This window comes from Anabrus simplex, chromosome 7, assembly GCF_040414725.1.
Source record: "Anabrus simplex isolate iqAnaSimp1 chromosome 7, ASM4041472v1, whole genome shotgun sequence".
Lineage (NCBI taxonomy): Eukaryota > Metazoa > Arthropoda > Insecta > Orthoptera > Tettigoniidae > Anabrus > Anabrus simplex.
Window position 1 is genome coordinate 179,244,823 of NC_090271.1, and position 19,028 is coordinate 179,263,850.

Here is a 19,028-nt window from a genome sequence, read left to right on the forward strand (position 1 = left end):
CACCCACCAAGACACTTGGCTAGTGCATACCATGGAGGCCACTGTGCAGGCTACCTGGAGCCGCTGGCAGTGCCAATGTATTTGAGAGACTTTGTCACATTACAAAAAATTGACGCCTGCCTGGCCGTCAGATGATATAGATATTGATTTCCATAGGGAACCTGAAATATTTGTATCGAATGAGGAAATTTATAACAACAGTATAAATGGTCCGTTATTTCAGGTTCCCTGTGGAAATCAACATCTATATCATCTCATGGCCAGGCAGGCATCAATTTCTGGTAATGAGACAAAGTCTCTCAAGGTGCATTGGCACTGCCGGTGGCTCCAAATAGCCTACACAAAGGCCTCCATGGTATGCACTAGCCATGCGTCTTGGTGGGTGTGCTATTTACCAACTGAAGAGCCCAACACGGGGCAAAAGCTGGCAACCAGGAATGAGTTAGCTGGAAAATTTATAATGCCCAATAATGGACCATTTACATTGGTATTATTTACTCATTCGGGAAAAATATTTCAGGTTCCATATGGGAATCAACATCTATATCACATACCTCTTAGTTGAGCAGCTAGTCCCCTTTCTCCCAAATCTTCTCAGTCCAAACTTTGCAACATTTTTGTAACACTATTCTTTTGTCGGAAATCGCCCAGAACAAATTGAGCTGCTTTTCTTTGGATTTTTTCCAGTTCTTGAATCAGGTAATCCTGGTGAGGGTCCCATACACTGGAACAATATTCTGGTTGGGGTCTTACCAGAGACTTATATGCCCTCTCTTTTACATTCTCACTACAACCCCTAAACACTCTCATAACCATGTGCAGAGATCTGTACCCTTTATTTACAATCATATTTATGTGATTACCCCAATGAAGATCTTTCCTTATATTAACACCTAGGTATTTACAGTGATCCCCAAAGGGAACTTCCATCCCATCAACGCAGTAATTAAAACTAAGACGATTTTTCCTATTTATGAAACTCACAACCTAACTTTTAACCCTGTTTATCATCATACCATTGCCTACTGTCCATCTCACAACATTATCGAGCTCATTTTGCATCTGCTCACAATCTTGTAACTTATCACTAGTTTCATCTACCACCATATTCAGAGCAGCTTTAGTGCTGTTAGACATAATTAAACGTCTCTCCTTTAGCTGCGGTGATTCCGCGGACGTGTCCGGTATAATTTCGCCGCTACTCTCTGAACTAAATTCCCTATCGCTATCCGATAAATCATCAGCGTTAACTTCACACTGTTCTAAATACTGCATTAATTTATTGTCATCAATACCTGCTGAAAAATTATCACATGAATAACATGCCATTTTCCTGTCACAAAACCACTCACTGCAAGGAGCAATCTCTTACTGACCGGTTAGCGGTATTTGTAAACACAGGAAACGACTCTTGTGAAAGGTATAACACCCTCTTAGGACTGCCAAAGCAAGGCCAGGCACACAATAACGTGTAGCCCCTTAACTACAGGTTGTAACAAAAGTATGCACGTCACTATAGGTTGCCTCAAAATTATGTATATCACAGAGTTTTAAGCCGGCCGATGTAATCGGCTCTGGCAACTTCCGACTGGATTGTTAACGGCCGACCAGATCGGCTCTGGCAATTTAAAGGGCGCATGCTCGCACTACCGCCTGGCACCAAGAGAGTTAAGTTCCAAACTTTACAAAGGTATGAACACCTGTGAGCTGATGTTTGCACACGCAGTTAGCTCCCCTAACCACTGCAGAACAAGGAACCCATCCAAGAAAACGTCATCGCACTAACTGCCTCCATTCAAAAAGTTGCAGCAATTCAAAAGTCAGTGCTATTAGGCCTAATATTTACAGAAATTGAAATTTTACTAAAATGATGGCAAAATGAATAGAACTCCTTTAACACCTTCTAACTGGGGTCATTTTAAAGGTGTTATTATTGCCTAGCAACCACGTAACAATCAGTATGCATTGTTGGATGGCTTGCTGTACACCGAAAAGAAATACAAAAGACTCGCTCTGTTTAAAGCCTCGGAGGAAGTTTACCTACAATGCATTAATGCCTGCAATATCTTGCTGAAGACTAAACATCCACTTGGTGTCGCTTCGAGAGATTCTCACGCGGAGAGTCGAAAATGTATAGAACGCCTAAAACTAACAAACGCTGATACCCAGAAAATAACTGCCAAGAACGGCCTGTACGATACTAAGAAGATCTGTCAAGAGCTACGAGAATGTGAATTCACCTCCTGGTGTTCACTACCGCAAAAAGGACTCAGAGTACAACTTTACAAAGAGTATACACCAGCAAACTCTTGGGTGCGAGACCATATCGGACTGTCTTGCAACTAGTGGAGAGAGGCTATAAAGATGACTAATGTTTCTGCGGTGTGCACAGTGTCAGGCAGATCCCTGGACAACAACCTCCGTCAGCATTGCCATGGAGAGAAAGAAACTCTTGGTCATGTCCTGGGATTCTGTACACACGGGGAGCTCCTAAGAAACACGTGGCACCACCAGATCAGATCCTCCATTGCCGAAGAACTGAGAAAAAAGGGATTCAATGTACATGAGGAGGTACATGGACTGGCCATAAATGGTAGTTTGCAGAGTGTTACGGGGTTACCCGTGGAGCAGAAAGAGGTTAAGGAAGGTGCTGGGGTGAGTGGATCTATCTACAATATCAAAATCAATTTAATACTTGAACTGAAGGTTGTATTTCTTTAAAAACAACAACTTAATAAACTTAACAATTTTCAAATAAATTTTCACTTGGATAACAATAATATCTCAGGCACGATGCCAAATAAGGGTGGAACACCCCAAGAATAGGGAATTTAACAAGTTTGGGCTTCAAGACCTGGATTTATAATTTCTGAATTACAAGCTTAAGTTTACACAGGGTGTCCACCAAATCCAGATTTTAAAATTCCCTGACATTTCCCTGTTTTCCAGACATAAAAACCAGTTTTTTCACTGACATATGATGACAAAAATCATAATTATAAAGGAAGTGTCAGTAATATTAAAATACATTTTTAAAGCTTAACATCCAAAAACATAAATGAGCAATTAATGTGCATATTAAAATTTGGAAGTTTAATTTAGTCTGATTAAATTCACTTTAAGTTTTTTTTTACATGTATTACCATTACTGCTTCAGCGAAGAAACTTCTTTGTAGCCACCAACGACTCGAGCTTCTGCCATCACCCTCCACTTCTTTTCTTCTAATTCTTTCAGCAACAAAGCGGCCTTTCTCTTATTTTTTTTGCAAAGAATCTTCTACTTCCAATATTTCACGTTTCTCCTTTAGATTTTGAATGTAAAAAGCAGGAGCACTCCTTGCAGCATGGAGCATGTTATTAATAGAGACCTTTTCAATTCCACCAGGGTTTGGGATACAAGGGATACTTGTAGCATGTTCTCTACTATAATTTCTTTATTAACAGGAAAACCACATTCAAGTGAAGCATTTCCATGAAACAATATTAGTATCATTTTGAGAAATGAAGCCAACTTTTCTGTTTTCAAATTTACTATTTGGAAGAACAGTGCGAAGCCAAAAGTGATCTAACCTCTCGTCTTTAGAATACAAAGAATTCACTTCTTTCAAAGTATCATTATCACAAACAGAAGTGAACTCCCTTTGTACATGAATGGCTTCATTACCCGAGATCCATTTCAAAAATCAAATCAAAAATCAAATCTCTTTATTTGCAAATGAGGTGTCTACCTCGGTGGCAAATGGTACACTAAAATACATTATTGTCAAGCACTAAATATTAAATTAACAAGAGAAGAAAATTTTTCCTATAATACAATATTATACAATTTACGCTAACAATGTTTTCTATTAAACACACAGCTCATCCTTAATAAATTTATATTGTTTACAAAATTCTACTTATAATATCTCCTGTACTACTTACAAATATAGTCAACTGATATACAGTATGTGGAATTACTTCAAATGATACTATACAACTGGTATAACATTAATATTTACATTGCATTTATTTATTTACTTTTTTTTTTTTTTTACCCGTTCTGGATCCTAAGTAGCATAACGACCTGCTGCGTCTTAACCAGAGCCCCTTTTGCCACCACTTTTCAGAGTTCCTGAAGGGCCTTCACAGCTACCGTAGCGGTCCCAGGGCCCTCGAAGTCCCCACTGTACTTCACCCCTACAGGCAGTCCCCTACTTTGGCTGTCCAAACTCCTTAGACCAGGGGATGGAATTAATTTATTCACACACATTTTTTTATTTACAATAACCTGCACTGGTCGAATGCCCTCTAACACTTCATTTATTTTCTCTGTTGTTGTTTATTCTCTTCTTGAATATCTGTACAGATTTTGGAAAAGGATCAAACACTACCCCTGGTAAACTGTTCCACTCCTTCACACCCTTCCCAATGAATGAAAATTTACCCCAATCGCTTCTGCTAAAATTCCTTCTAATTTTATATTTGTGGTCAGTCCTGCCGATATAATTATTTTCCAACTGAAGCCTCTCACGGATATTTCCCCATGCTTCTTCTCCTGTATAGGCTCTATATAATCCTATAAGTCTAGTTTTCTCCCTTCTCTTACTTAAAGTTTCCCACCCAAGTTCCTTTAACATTTCTGATACATTACTCTTTCTTCTGAAATCTCCTGTTACAAATGTTGCTGCTTTTCTCTGCACACTATCTATTTCTTTTATTAGGTATTCTTGGTGAGGATCCCAAACACTGTTTGCATATTCCAATAATGGACGAACCATACTCAAGTAACTTTTCTCTTTTAATTCTTTGTTGCATCCTTTAAGTAGCCTCATTATGACATATAACGATCTGTATGCTTTCCTAACAATGTCATCAATATGACCCTTCCAGTGCAAATTACTTTCAAATCTCACACCTAAGTATTTGCACTTGCCATCTTTTGGGATAACTACCTCATCCAAAGTATATTCAAATTCAGTTTTAAAGCTCCTGTTTGTAAAAGCTGTAACAGTTGATTTGCCTCCATTAAACTTCATATTATTTTCTTCAACCCATTCTTGGATACTTTCAAGGTCCCTTTGTAATTCTGAACAATCCTCAATGTTGTTTATTTCTCTATAAACAATTATGTCATCTGCATACAATCTTATTTTTGATGGTATATTGTTCCCTAAATCATTTGCGTATATTAGGAAAAGTAACGGACCGATTATACTACCCTGTGCAATTCCCTTCCAAACTTTCTCTTCCTGAGATACATTATTTCCTACTTTGACTTTCTGAACCCTTGAATTTAGAAATGCTTTTATCCAACGTGTAACCCTTACGTCCAATCCTATTCCCTCCAATTTCTTTAATAATATTCCATGTTCCACTCTATCAAAGGCTTTGGAAAGATCTATGGCTATGCAATCTAACTGACCTCCTGAATCCAACTGATCTGATATGTCCTGCTGAAATCCCACCAGTTGTGCCTCACAAGAAAATTTCTTTCTAAATCCATATTGGCTCCTCATGAACCAATTTTTATCATCACATATCCCTCTGATGTACTTCGATATTAAACTCTCCAGAATTTTACAAACTATACTGGTCAGGCTGATTGGTCTGTAGTTCTCTGGTTTCCTTTTATCACCCTTTCTTTTATAAATTGGTATTATTATAGATTCCTTCCATTCCTTTGGTATTACACTATTATTTATGACATAGTCAAAGAGAAATTTTAAATAAGGCACTATGTACCACCCCATTGTCTTTAATACCTCCCCAGTAATTTGATCACTTCCTGCTGCTTTTCCTTGCTGAAGCAGTTGGATTTCTCTGAAAATATCTTCGTTTGTGAATGAGAAGCTTCTTGTTTCCCTCTGTCTCTCTTCCTCTCTATCTTCTGTTTCGGTTTCCAACTCTTGACAATCATCTACTGAATCTCTAAATTCCCTACTAAATAGGTTTGCTTTCTCAGTATCTGTTAAATAGTGTTCACCCCCTTCTCCCACCATTGTAGGAATTTGGATTCCTTTTCCTTTTTGATTCCTGATATATGAATACAGTTTTTTCCATTTCCCTTTGTGGTCATTACCCTCTTGAAGTATGCCATTCATATAATTCTCTTTTGCTTCCTTTTTCACTCTATTCAGTTCCCTCATTAGCTGTTTTCTAGTTTCTCTACTCTCCCTACCCTCTTTGATTTTCCTGTTTGCTATTCTACATTTTCTTTTTAATTTTCTTATTTCCCTTGTATAATAAACACGGTCTGAGGTCATTTTACCCTTCTTAACAGGTACAAATCTCTTCTCTCCTTCCCAAATAATTCCTTTAAATTTAGCCCAAAGTGTATCCACGTTACTCGCTTCACTTATCCAACAACTGAATTGTGATTTAAGGTAAGTCCCAAATTCATCAACTTTAGTTTTTCTGTACAATTTCTTGTCTTGTGTAACCCTCTTATTAAGCCTTTTTGGTACGAGTTCTACATCCATTATTACAGCCTTATGGTCTCCTATTCCTTCAATTACCTCAGTTTTATCAACAATTTCCCATGGTTTAACCAAGAATACATCTAGTAAGTTATTGAGACGAGTCGGTTCTTGTACTACTTGTGTAAATCCTCCCTCCCAAATTAACTTATTTGCCAGTTTCTGTTCATGGGCTTCACTTGCAGCTCCTTTCCATTCAACTTCAGGCAAATTTAGATCTCCCCCAATTATTACCATATCATTATTATTGTTTTTACGAGTATAATCTATTATTTTTTCAAAGATTTCCATGTCTCTTTCCTCTCTTCCAGGCCTGTATGTTCCTATAATTCCCACCTCCTTCATATTATCACAAACTAATTTTATCCCTAATATTTCATCCCTTTCATCGGTAAACCATTCATGTGAACAGTAAGTTTCCTTCACCAGAATAAACACCCCCCCTCCCTTTTTATCTCCTCGGTCTCTACGATAGACTGTGTACCCTTCTGGAAATACTTCTCTATTACCCACCCCTTCTTTCAACCACGATTCCACTCCTATCACCACATCAGTCTCATAAGATTCCATCAATGTACCGAATTTTAATTGTTTATTTACTACACTTTGACAGTTTACCAAGAGCAATCTCAGACCCCCTTCCTCCCTAAAACTTGACTGTTGCAATTGGGTAACTTGAAATTCCTTACTATCCTGAGTTTCTTTTTCTAGTTGACTGAGCCAGCTTGAAGTACAGCTGGCTCTTTCTACTAGTTTTCCTGGTCAGTATTATAACTCAAGGGAGTTGCCTGTTTTACAGTACATATCTTATGATTAATAAAATCTAGAACAATATTTGCTATCTTTCGTTTACCTGAATTGTTTAGATGGAGGCCATGTTTTGTATAACAGTATCTCTCAAAACTGCTGCATTCAATAACCTGAGTATTCCGAAAATATTTACAAATTTTAACAATATCTGTATTGACCTTGTCCACTTCAATGTTCACACACGAGTCTCTACTCAAATCATGCCTGTGGGGCACGTTCACTACAAGAACGTTAGAGTGGGTCAGCTTCCCTAGTGTATGTTTAAGTTGTGATCTTACATTCTTGGCGTCGTCGCGAGCTACGTCGTTCGTCCCACCGATGATAAGCACTGCATCGCCGCTCCCGAAGTTCCTAGTTGCTGCTTCTACGTTTTCCACAACACTGCTGATAGAAGCTCCTGGATATATTTCTCCGGTCATTTAAAGCTATCCTTAACAGTCTGCTGCTTAGAGGCTACTTGGCTACACTTGGATCGAAACAAGAAATTAATTTAGTCAGTTTATATGCTACCGGTGAGCAGATGCGGCCAACAGTTGGAAACTGCAGATGATGACGACGATATGCCAGCAGTGACCTTTCCAGTAACAATTTGCACAAAGCTACCATTCCTCTTAGACAATCTGTGCAAAACACTAATATATCTCTATCATTTAATCCAGGATTGCCACGAAGTGCTGCTTTAGCAGCATAACCTATGTCAACTTTAGATGCAGGCAGAAGATTTTCTTTACTGTCTAAATACATTTTAGGAGATCTTCTGAAGACTGCAGTGACTCAGACTTAACAAACCTTGTCATGATATTTATCATCAATGAAAGATTCATAAAGGAGTGATGCAAATGAGAGATCTGTCTGAAACTTTTAGGAATGGTTCCAAATCTCCAACAGGTGATAATAAAAATGACAACTTGGCCTTAAGAACCTTATCTTTAAGTGAAGTTGATACTATTTTGAAGCTGTTACAGCTTGGGATTTTCTTGTCTCTGTTTGTTCCTTCTACATATTTTTTGACATTACGTAGGATATCTATAGCATGTTCAATGCCTTGAAAATTTTCAAGCCATCTTATAGCACAATATTTTGAAGGAAATACGTTTGAACCTGAATAATGTATGTAATCAGCACGACTTGCAGGAGCGTGGCAAAACAAGAAGTGAAGAGCATGAAGAAATTCGACAATATTCCACTGGGTTTCTTTTACTGCCATTTTATATGAATTGTGCACACTATGCAAGCCACAAGATCCAATGTTCAACAAAATAGGAACATCTAGACCACCTAATAAATTACCAAAATCCTGAAGGAACTTTTTATTAACATTTGGACCATCCACTGAAATTTGTAATTTTTTTAGATAGAGTCCTTGCTGTGCTTGCAAAAAAACATTTAACAAATCTGAGGAGGTAGAGTTACGAAGAAACATGGAATCAAAATAAGAAGTGCATACTTCATTACTATCACGATTGAAACAATGAACTACAAGATCCATTTGGCCCATCTGAGAAACTTTATTCAGTGACTCGTCAAACCCAACGGTGAAATGTGTGAACTTACTACCCATCTCAAGAACTTGTTTATGGAAATAGAGAGCCAAACCATGAGTGATTGTATATGCAACTTTTGTTCTGTGCAGTTGAACTTTCGAAGCTGTTTCAGAGTCGGAAACATTACTGGAAAAAACTGAGAACGCAATATAGGTCTAATTCATCGAGTTCACCATTCCCCAACAACACAGAATATTCAATAGTAAGCAGATCAAAATATTGAAAATTCGATCGATCAATCATATAGCTATTGATATTATTGATTTCTTCACATTCGAGATCACACTAACTTTTCATTAAAATTTATTCCTGGCATAAAAGACATGCCCTAGATTAATGTTATAAAAACTGAAAAATGTGTTTGTATTACACGGATAAATACGGTATGTCAATTTTATCTGGCAAAAGAATGAATTTCCAGATTTTTTCCTGAATTCCCTGACATTTCCAGGTTTTCCCGTTAATTATCGAATTCCCTGACATTTCCCTGTTTCCCAGGTTTTCCATATGGGTGGACACCCTGTTACAAAATTTACAAAATGAGGAATAATTTAGTCAAGGGCAGAAATCCCCTAATTCAAGAGCACTTGCTCCCAAAATTACAATATCTAGCCTTCCAGAGACACCCTTCACTATTACAAAAATTTGAAAAGAGCTTACATGCTCTCAACTTCTTACAGCCCACTCAAGGCAACATTACATCAAAATATTACACTCTCTCGCCTCACAAGGCACGCATTACAAAAGGAAATAGTTTTACACAGGGGTATCTAGTACCCAACCTACCGGGCCTTTGCGGAAAAGAACAGGTTAAATAAATGGCCCGAACACAAATTGAAGGGAGGCGTACACTGCGCTCCCAGATAATGAAATATTAAAAACCTACAGGGCTCTTGGTCGATGAAACTGGGGCTAGTCCCAAACTACTGAGGTGGCTCGCATGGAAATAACTTTAATATATCACAGGAACGAAAGTTTATGAAAACGTAGTCACCTCAAACCAAGATGAAGGGGAGCTCGAGAGGGTAACTCACTCTCTATCCCCGATTTCCAGTTAAAGACTTTATGAAATTTTACATGAAAAGGAAGAAGTTTACATTAAAACGGTTACATAGTTAGAAATTCGGAGCTCCCCTCGGATAAGTATGCGGAAACAGCAAGAAAGATTGAATTTACGTGGCCATTACCTTGTAGATGTTCTGCCGGCTGAAGAAAGAATACACACACTCAGAAAGACGACGATCAATAGGTAAGGAAACTCAAAAAACCACAACTTACATACCCTCAGGGAAGGTTCAAGAGAATTCAGGACTAATCCGGACACCCCCTCTCAATTTTTATTGGTTAATGCAAAGAGAACAAGAGAAAATTAATTACAAAAATTCATGATTGGCCAGATTCAAAACTGGCGGAAAGAAAAAGAAGTGTGGCTAACCCAAAAATAAATGAACACAGATTCAGTAATGAAAACCTAGAAATACGAAACTTCTTTAACTTAAAAGTTCTTCCACCTTGCACCAAAGGGCATGATCAGAGCTTTTGTTAGTGTCATCTGTGGAAAAATGTCCAAACTTCTTGAGGTATAGCAAAACAAAACAAGGAGAAATTCAATCAGTCTAGGAAATTCACAATAACACAATCACTTAATATCTCAGTAGTGACATCTTCCGATTAATTTCCAACTTCATGTAGTATCAGTTTCACCTTTTGTTCGATAGAGGAGTTCATTAAGGCGCTTATTTTGAATGAGCGGAGTTGAGGTGTACCTCCCGGTACACAGAGAATTGACATCATAGCCTTTAAAAACACAGCTCTCAAGGATTCATATTAGATCCGACTGTCAGGTTCGAGCACCATAGCGGTCAGCCAGAGGAGGTTAACCTAGAAAAGATTAACAAATACAAACCCACTATCCCTTACTACAAATCTAAATACCACCTTCAGGAATGGTCAGAGCTCACAGTACCGTACCTCGTCACTTCGTCGCCACATGGAAGAGCTTCCAACTCCCAATGAAGCTCATCCCCGAAATTGTGACCCTTATCCTCCGAGGCTCCATCAAGATCCTGGGACACCACCTCTACAGCTACAGCTCTGAAATGCTGCACTAATTATACTGTCCCCTTATAATTTAGAATTTTCTTTAATTAATAGGTATGTATAGAAAATTTTATAGGGGAAGGTCGGGAGGTATCGGATGGCGGCTGGTGCAGGACAATCACAGATGTCTTTGTTAGCAGCATGTAGCAGAACCTGTTTAGTTACTTACAGATCCGCCTGCATGTTTGAAGGGTGGGTACATCCTATTCAGTCGAAAGGCAGGGTCGTTTATGAGTGGTCGTGTATTTTTGTCCTTTGTGTGATTTTCGGCCGGCATAGATTTATTTTTACCAAGAAGTACCAGCAACAAGGATAAGTTGCATTGAACTTTAAGTACATTAGCAGAAACAGTATTCCTTATTCTGTAATATCGTAGGTTTAGAATCAGTTTCTTTTCTAATGTTCTCGTTCAGTTCCTGTTGTTTCTTCAGGGAGTCATTCGGGTGGTATCGGACATGAAACTGGCGTGCAGTATCGGACATCATAGGTTACAGTTCCGTCCAGGTTTAGGTTACTTATAGTATTATCCTTTGTTTTAGGTAAACATGGGAAAGATACGAGGATAATGGGAAGAAAGCAATATGATATTAGCCCTGAATAGTGTCAGGGACAATAGAATGAGTGTTAGAGAGGCCAGTCAATGTTCCTCTGTTCGACAAAAGCACGTTAGGTGATAGAATTAAAGCTCTTGATGCTGGTAAAGAGATTCCAATAAAAGCGTGTACTGCGAAAAGCGAGACATCATAAAACATTCTCAGATGAAGAAGAGAATGAATGACCTGTACATGCATATCATAGCCCCGACAGTCAGCTCATGCCACTCAAAAGAACAGAATTTTTAAAACTTGTGTATCAATTTGCTGAGGAATTGCGAGCTTAACATAGGTTTAATAAAACTTAAAATGTTGGCAGTAAATGCCTTAATTTATTATTTTATGAAGAGGCACCAGGACCTCCGTTTGAGGACGGCTGAGTCTACCAGCTTGCAGCGAGCAGTAGGCTTCAACAAGGAGCAAGTTGAAAATTTTTTTGATAAATAAAATGACCTTATGACTAAATATTTGTTTAGTCCATCAAGAATTTTCAACGTTAATGAGTGTGATATTTGCAGAATGGCTAAACGTTAATTTATTTGTATTTTGAATGTGAAAAAAATCTCATTTTGTTAAAAAAGCTTGACCGTCCGATACCACCCTCCAGTTTTCAAACCTACGAAAGTGTAATGACCTCATAATTTGTTAATACTGTCCGTGTTTTTAAGTGTGATTTAATATATTCTAGTGAGTACGTTAATATAAGAATATAGATGCTTATAAAATGCATTACATGATTTTCTTCCTATTCCATAAAAAAATTATGGCAGAAAAGTTAAACTGTCCGATACCTCCCGACATTCCCCTATGTTACACCTTGTTCTTAGCGGCAGCCTGTAAATAGAGGCGGTCTTTCCAAAATAAATGGAAATTATATTTGTTTCTTCAAAATCAAGGTCAATTTTGGGTGGCCATAAATGACAAAAATATTCATAACTCATGAACTATTTGAGTTACAGTCTTATTTTCAATGAAGCACGATATTAGAGTACTTTATATCAGTTGTACTTAAAATAAATCATAAGTTTAAAAGTATACGGACACTCTGTTCAAGTCTGAAATATATGGGTGTCCCTAAACTTTTTGGCAACACTGTAGTCCGCTTTATCTACATACTCATCTAAGATCTTGTTGGTTATTATCACCATTCCATTCTTTGCCTTTTATCCTGCACTCCAGTAGAGAGTGTATCCCTTCCTCAACTTCTTTCTTTTTTCTCTCCACTTGACCTCACTCAGTCCCATCATAGCTACATTCTCCTTCTCTATAAAGTCCATCACCTCCCTTCACTTTCCAGTCAGTTACATGAGGTTGATTATTGCCACCTTCATAATGTTTTCTATTGGTCACCCACTTCTCACAGCTGCCCCTGCATAAGAACTGTGTGACGCTTCCGGAGAATGCCCTAGCCTTTCCTAAGGCTGATTTTTGTGACATTTTCATTTCAAGCTGTTATTAAGATGGTGTCCCCACTCCAACAGGTATTTTAAAGCTCCTACCAGCAACTGATCAGGCTGTTCCTACCATGGAGTACAGATGCCTTTTGCAGCCTCTCTTAACTTGGGGTCAGACGCCACTTGATAGGTTCCAGTGTCATTTCTTACACTGAGGGGACCATCACCCCACCTAAAGAAACTCACCCACCCGAAGCCATTGGTCAACTAGGGGATTGAGTTATTTACTGCTACCCAACACTCTGTGCTGAGACACTGACCATACAGTATACTGTCTACTCACTCCCATAGGGGGGAGTAACTGGCCAGACAGTTGGGGAAAAACTGCCCACATTTGGGACATAACACTGTAAAATCCCCCACTATGAAACAGTGAATTATTAAAGTCTAAAGTATTCCTTGCGTGACTTGGGATTTCAACCTATATCCTCACCAAATTTCAGTTCAATCAATTTAGTCATTTTTGAGCCTATGCGTAACAAACAAGCAGACAGACGCCATCTCATTTTTATTAATAATACAGATTTTTTTTTAAAACATCAATGAATATTACCACGCAGTTTACCATACAAAAATTAGCTTGTATATTCATAGTTATTATAACAGCCATGGTTCAGGTTGGACTGTTCCCTTGTTAGTGTGGTATCTTGTGACCAATGGGGGTACCATTTCATTAATAGAATAATGGTCAGTAATTGAATTCAAACCTTTTGGCATCTCAAACAGTCATTGATCAGTTTGTTTCATTCACACAGCACAAAACCAAAAGAACATCACCATGCCAGTGCAAGACTCTGATATCTGCAAAAATTATGTTATTGAGAAATAGGGGTTTGAAGTTTTCTAATGATTCTGAACAATACCAGTGCAGAACTGCAACAATTGCAGATATTGTGCTCTTGCACTGAAAATTAATGCATTCTCCTTAAATTTTGAGTGAAAAACCAATGTATCTGCAGACAATGCCATTGCAATTAATATCTTTTTTTTTAAATTCCAATGTAAACAGATTTATTTTACTTCAAGGGCCTAATGTTATAAATTCACACTAAAATATACCTATTGGTGTAAAAAAGCAAAAATCACAAAATTTGCTCTTATCGTGGTTTTGCACTGGCAGAGCAATATTGTGTCTATTATTGAGGCCCGTGAAAGCATCAGTCTAAACACTGTTGTCCATGGTGCTTCAGGTTGTTGTCCTGCATCCTGGGTTGGTGAGTACCTGCCATTTCACCTTCATTCCAGTAGGCTTTATCAAGGCTGACTTATAGAGAAAAAGGTAGAAGTATTTATACTCAGTGGTCAGACTGTACAGTGGAAGTGGTGTCTTCTGGGGCAGTGTGGAGTTCTTGTAGCCATAATTCCTCATCTCTATTGAAGTTGTTTAGACTATTATAACTTTCTATGATTTCACTGATTTTCCTGTGGTGAAAGTGATGGTTAGAGGCTAATAGCCTGGTTTCATCAAATAGGTTAGGATTTCTTCACTGTGATATGTGTTCAGCTATGGCTGATTTCGAGAGTTGCTGGAGACCTGTGTATCTTGTGTTCTGCCCATCTTGTGTGCCTCCCTGATGTCCCTCGAAATCAGCCATAACCAAACACACATCACAATGCAGACGTGACATCCTGTTTGATTAAAAAAAGCTACTAGCCTCTAGCCATCACTTTCACCACAGGAAAATCAGAGAAGCCATAGAAATTCAAAAACACCAGAATAATATCAATAGAGGTGAGCGATTATAACTATGCCATATCTGAAAACTATCACTATAAGGACAAAAAGAACCCCACAACAGACAGCAACACTTTCACTGTGCAATCTGACTGCCAAGTACAAATACTCCTGGCTTTCTCTCTATTGGTCAGCCTTAACAAAGCCTAATGGAATGATAGCAAAACGTCTGCGATTTACACCAACCCAGGACTTGGATCAACTGCCTGAAGTACCACGGATATTAGCATTAGCTGCAGCTGCAAAAGTCTAATCATCTTCTTCCTCCTCTTCTGGCTTGGGTTATGAATCAAGGACCTCCACTGTTATCTGTCTCTCCACCACTCTTCTGTTGTTACCAATATTTTTTCTGTCTTTCTGCCTCTCTTCTCTATACTCTCCTCTACTGTATTCATCCAACTCTTTAGAGGCCTTCCTTATGATCTCTTACCTGTCAGCTTCACTGTAAATACTTCCTTTGGAAATAGGTCTTCTGCCATTCACATCATGTGTCCCTACCATTTTAGTTTACTTCTTTCTATCCTCTAATTTTGGAAATCAAATTCTCTCCTAATCTCTTCATTTCTGATTCTGTATTTTCTAGTCATTATTATGATACCTCTAAGGTATTTCATCTATAAGGACAAGAAGAACCACGCACTCCACCAGAGAGCAACACTTTCACTGTGCAGTCCAACTGCTGAGTACAAATACTCCTGGCTTTCTCTCCGCTATTATGGCTATCCCATTTCTGAAAACTACCACCAGAAGGACAAGAAAAATGCCCCACTATGTCATCCATAAACAGTACGGGCTTTGTTGTTGTCCATATACCTGCTGCATATGTCAATATCAGGACATAATAGGGTGTATACAGAACTTATTTTCATTTCCTTGGAACTTTTTGTTTCTACAGTATATCCCTCACACTCTGGTAAAAGCCATTTACTTGTTGATTGTACTCTTTTTCCAATCTCCTCAGTTATCTTCCCATCTTCCATAATTATACTTTCCAAGTGTTTGAAACTTTTCACAACTTCTGTTGGTTTTCCATTTAGATCTATTTTCTTTCCTTCCTTCCTTCCTTCCTTCCTTCCACTTGTCATCACTACTGTTTTACTCTTCTCTACACTTATTCTCACTCCAAACTCTTCTATCACTTGATTCTATACTGGTACATTAACTTGTTCTTGTTTTTCTATTTCATTTTCTCTCCATATGCTTTCCCTTCTTTTGGACTTCAGCTATGACAGTGTAAAGAGCATGGGGAACAGTACACAGTTTTGCTTCCACATCCCACCATTTTGTTCATCCTATCTTGGTCTTCACACTACTAAAACATTTTTTTGAGCAGGGCTTTGATCACTTGCACTTTTATACAGTATGCTTGTTGTTTCTTCAGTGCATCCCAAGCAAACTGCCTTGGAACACTGTCACAGACGTTCTCGATGTCTATAAATGTCATCAACAAATCTTTCCCAGAATTCCGTCTTTTCTCCATCATGTGCCTTAGTGAAAAGTTCAGGTCAAATATTGATTTGTCTTTCCTAAACCCATAATGTCTTTCTTCCATTTTTTTTTCTAATTTTATCTCAATCTCCCTCCCAATATCCTCTTGAAGAACTTGACTACGAGTGAAATAAGGGTGATTCCTCTGTAGTTGTTACATTCCTTCCTAACACTTGTCTTGAATATTGAGATTATTAGACACTATTACACAACTGTTACTATTGTTTCTTTACTTATTAATTGCAAATCAAATTGTTTCTGACAGGCAATATCTTAACAGAGCTATTGCTATCTTATTACTGAAATATATGTATTGCCAACTTACCAAGTCCTTTGCATCCACCATTATCCGTGCCTGAAACAATGGAAAACTCTAATAAGATAAACCATACTTTACTTATGAAATTCATTTTAACAGAAAGAAAGAGAAAAGAAACTATTCTATTCTAAATATTCCAGTTAAGTACATGGTTGGTGAAGCCAGGGATGCACAAAAATCCAGTTCAAAAAGTGCCAGTACTAGTAGAATTTGTGGATCATTAGCTTAACAAAAAAATTTCAGATGAAGCTAATAAGCTATTCAACATTTTTGATGATGTTTGTTTTTTATAGGGGCCTAACAGCTAGGGCATCGGCCCCTAATGGTACAAGGTGAACAAAATGAAAATCAAAACTTCAAAATGCATCCACCGACCAGAATCCAAAACGAATGATGATGAAAAAATGATCGTGAAACAAAAACGATCAGCGGACCCAATCCACAATGCCCCATTCACTGAGATGACACCCATCTAATGGGGTCCAAAATACCGGCCACCGGCCCCTCACAATGGTACAAATCACTGGCAAAGCAGAACCTCTCCCACAGTGACACCAACCACAGGCAATGCAGACCCACGGTACGCCACACACAACGGCACAACCAACAGGCAACACAAACCCACGGTGTCCATTGCATAGTGGGACCAATCACGGGCGCCAGTATTCCTGTGGTATTCCCCACCCAGTGGAGTCAATCACAGGCCATGCACATTCATGGCGCTGCTCTCACATAGTGGCACAAATCATAGGCAAAGTAGATCCACAGTGTATCGCACATTATGGCAACGCCCGCAGGCAACACAAACCCATGGCGTTCCCCACATAATGGTACTATTTGGTACTAATCTCAGGCAACGCAAAACCACGGTTTTCATCACATAGTGGTACTTATCATGGGCGCCAGCCAAACCCGTAGTTTTTCTCACACAATCGTATTAATTACAGGCAACATAGACCCATGGTGTTTCTCATAAAGTAGTTCTACTCATAGGTAACGCAGACCCATTCTGAACACAGTAGAACCAACCAGTGGAATGTACATGATGATACTTATTACAAGCAACACCCAGAACTGCAGTGTTCCTCGCATAATGGTACTGTTCCTATGTAATGTAGACCCATGGTTTTCCTCACAAGGTTGTACTAATCGCAAGTAATGTCAACCCATGCTGTTCCGCACGTAATGGTACTAATCATAAGTAATCTCATGGTTCTAACCTCATCATCCCTTAGTCGCAGGGGATACCGTGAGTGTACTCTCCGTCTGCGTCTCCCACCTACAGGAGGTCCACATTTTTCATATGAATTTATTGTAATAATAACTGTAGTGCCCCTCGTTGACGGGACAATAACTTAGCATATGCACGATTACATTATTGTCCACCCCGCATATTGTTCCCCAGATTCTGAGGCACATAAGTAGGCATGCCTCTGCCTGTTAGCAGCCTATCATGACATAGTCGCTTCGTTTTTCTCTGTATGGCCCTTTGCAGGTTTTTTTTTTTTTCTGGCCTTGATTTTATCTCTTTATTCCAGTATTTAAAAAAGCCAAATATTAAGACATTGCTGGAATGATCTTCATAGCAACTCTTTTTATGGTCAAATGTTACCAGTACTTGGGCAATTTTCATACAATAGCCACTGATATTAACCCTTATTTTTCTCTGTATCAGAAAAAGTATAGAACAAAAGTGAAATCGAAATACCAAGTTTAATTTCTCAATGGTAATGTAACAGACACATACATAGGTCATTACAATGACGTCAGTATTCTTAAATGTTAAACAATTAATTTATTGAAACCACCTATTCAATACTAGTTAAATACTAGTTAAGTCTTTAGGACTATAAAACTGTCATTATATTAAGTATGGTACATGTTTTGCCTGTAATTGAAGGCATCATCAGCCATGAAATCTATCTCCAAGTCAGAGCTCTGAGTGGATGCTATACTAGGATTATTCATAAATCAATATTTTTATATAACAATTTGCACTGAAGTACAAGATATTAGGTCATATTGGAGTGAACAAGCCATTCATGTTTTAAAGTTCTAATGTGACGTCCAACTCATGTTCACATCGAATGGAAATAATATTAACTATCAACTCTCATAATGCTGGTAATGAGAACGGCATGATACAAGTGGGTTTAAAAAATCTATACCTTTTTACAACCTATTAGGAGATTAACTTGTACTAGAACTATTCTTAAAAACTATTCTTTTTATACAATTTACACTAATATATATAACATATGGTACAATTTGGGAATGAACTGGTCAATCTTGTCTTAAAGTTCCAATGGGACGTCCTACTCATGTCTACGTCGAATGGTGATAATGCCGATACTGAGATGGCAATTGTAGTCTATTGGAATTATAACATTTAAACATTTCTTTTTACATTTGTAGGAGATCAAAAACAAGTTCAGCTTATATGGTTTTTGGGATGGTCTAAATATTCTATACATCAACATCACTTCCTTGAAAAATGAGAATCAATATTAAAGTGGAGTGCCAGTTG

General features: G+C 38.2%; 1 protein-coding gene across 5 annotated transcripts in view; it reads right to left on the reverse strand.

Annotated features, from left to right (window-relative positions):
- Window positions 1-19,028, reverse strand: part of LOC136877770 (paramyosin) — a 652,246-nt gene that overhangs the window by 277,990 nt on the left and 355,228 nt on the right. For all 5 annotated transcript variants that reach the window (XR_011018593.1, XM_068228645.1, XM_068228647.1 and 2 more), the window contains one exon: window positions 16,508-16,537. Coding sequence is in view for 4 of the 5 variants with exons in the window: in XM_068228645.1 (XP_068084746.1) it covers window positions 16,508-16,537 (30 nt within the window). In the remaining variant the exon portion in view is untranslated. The remainder of the gene's footprint in view (window positions 1-16,507; window positions 16,538-19,028) is intronic.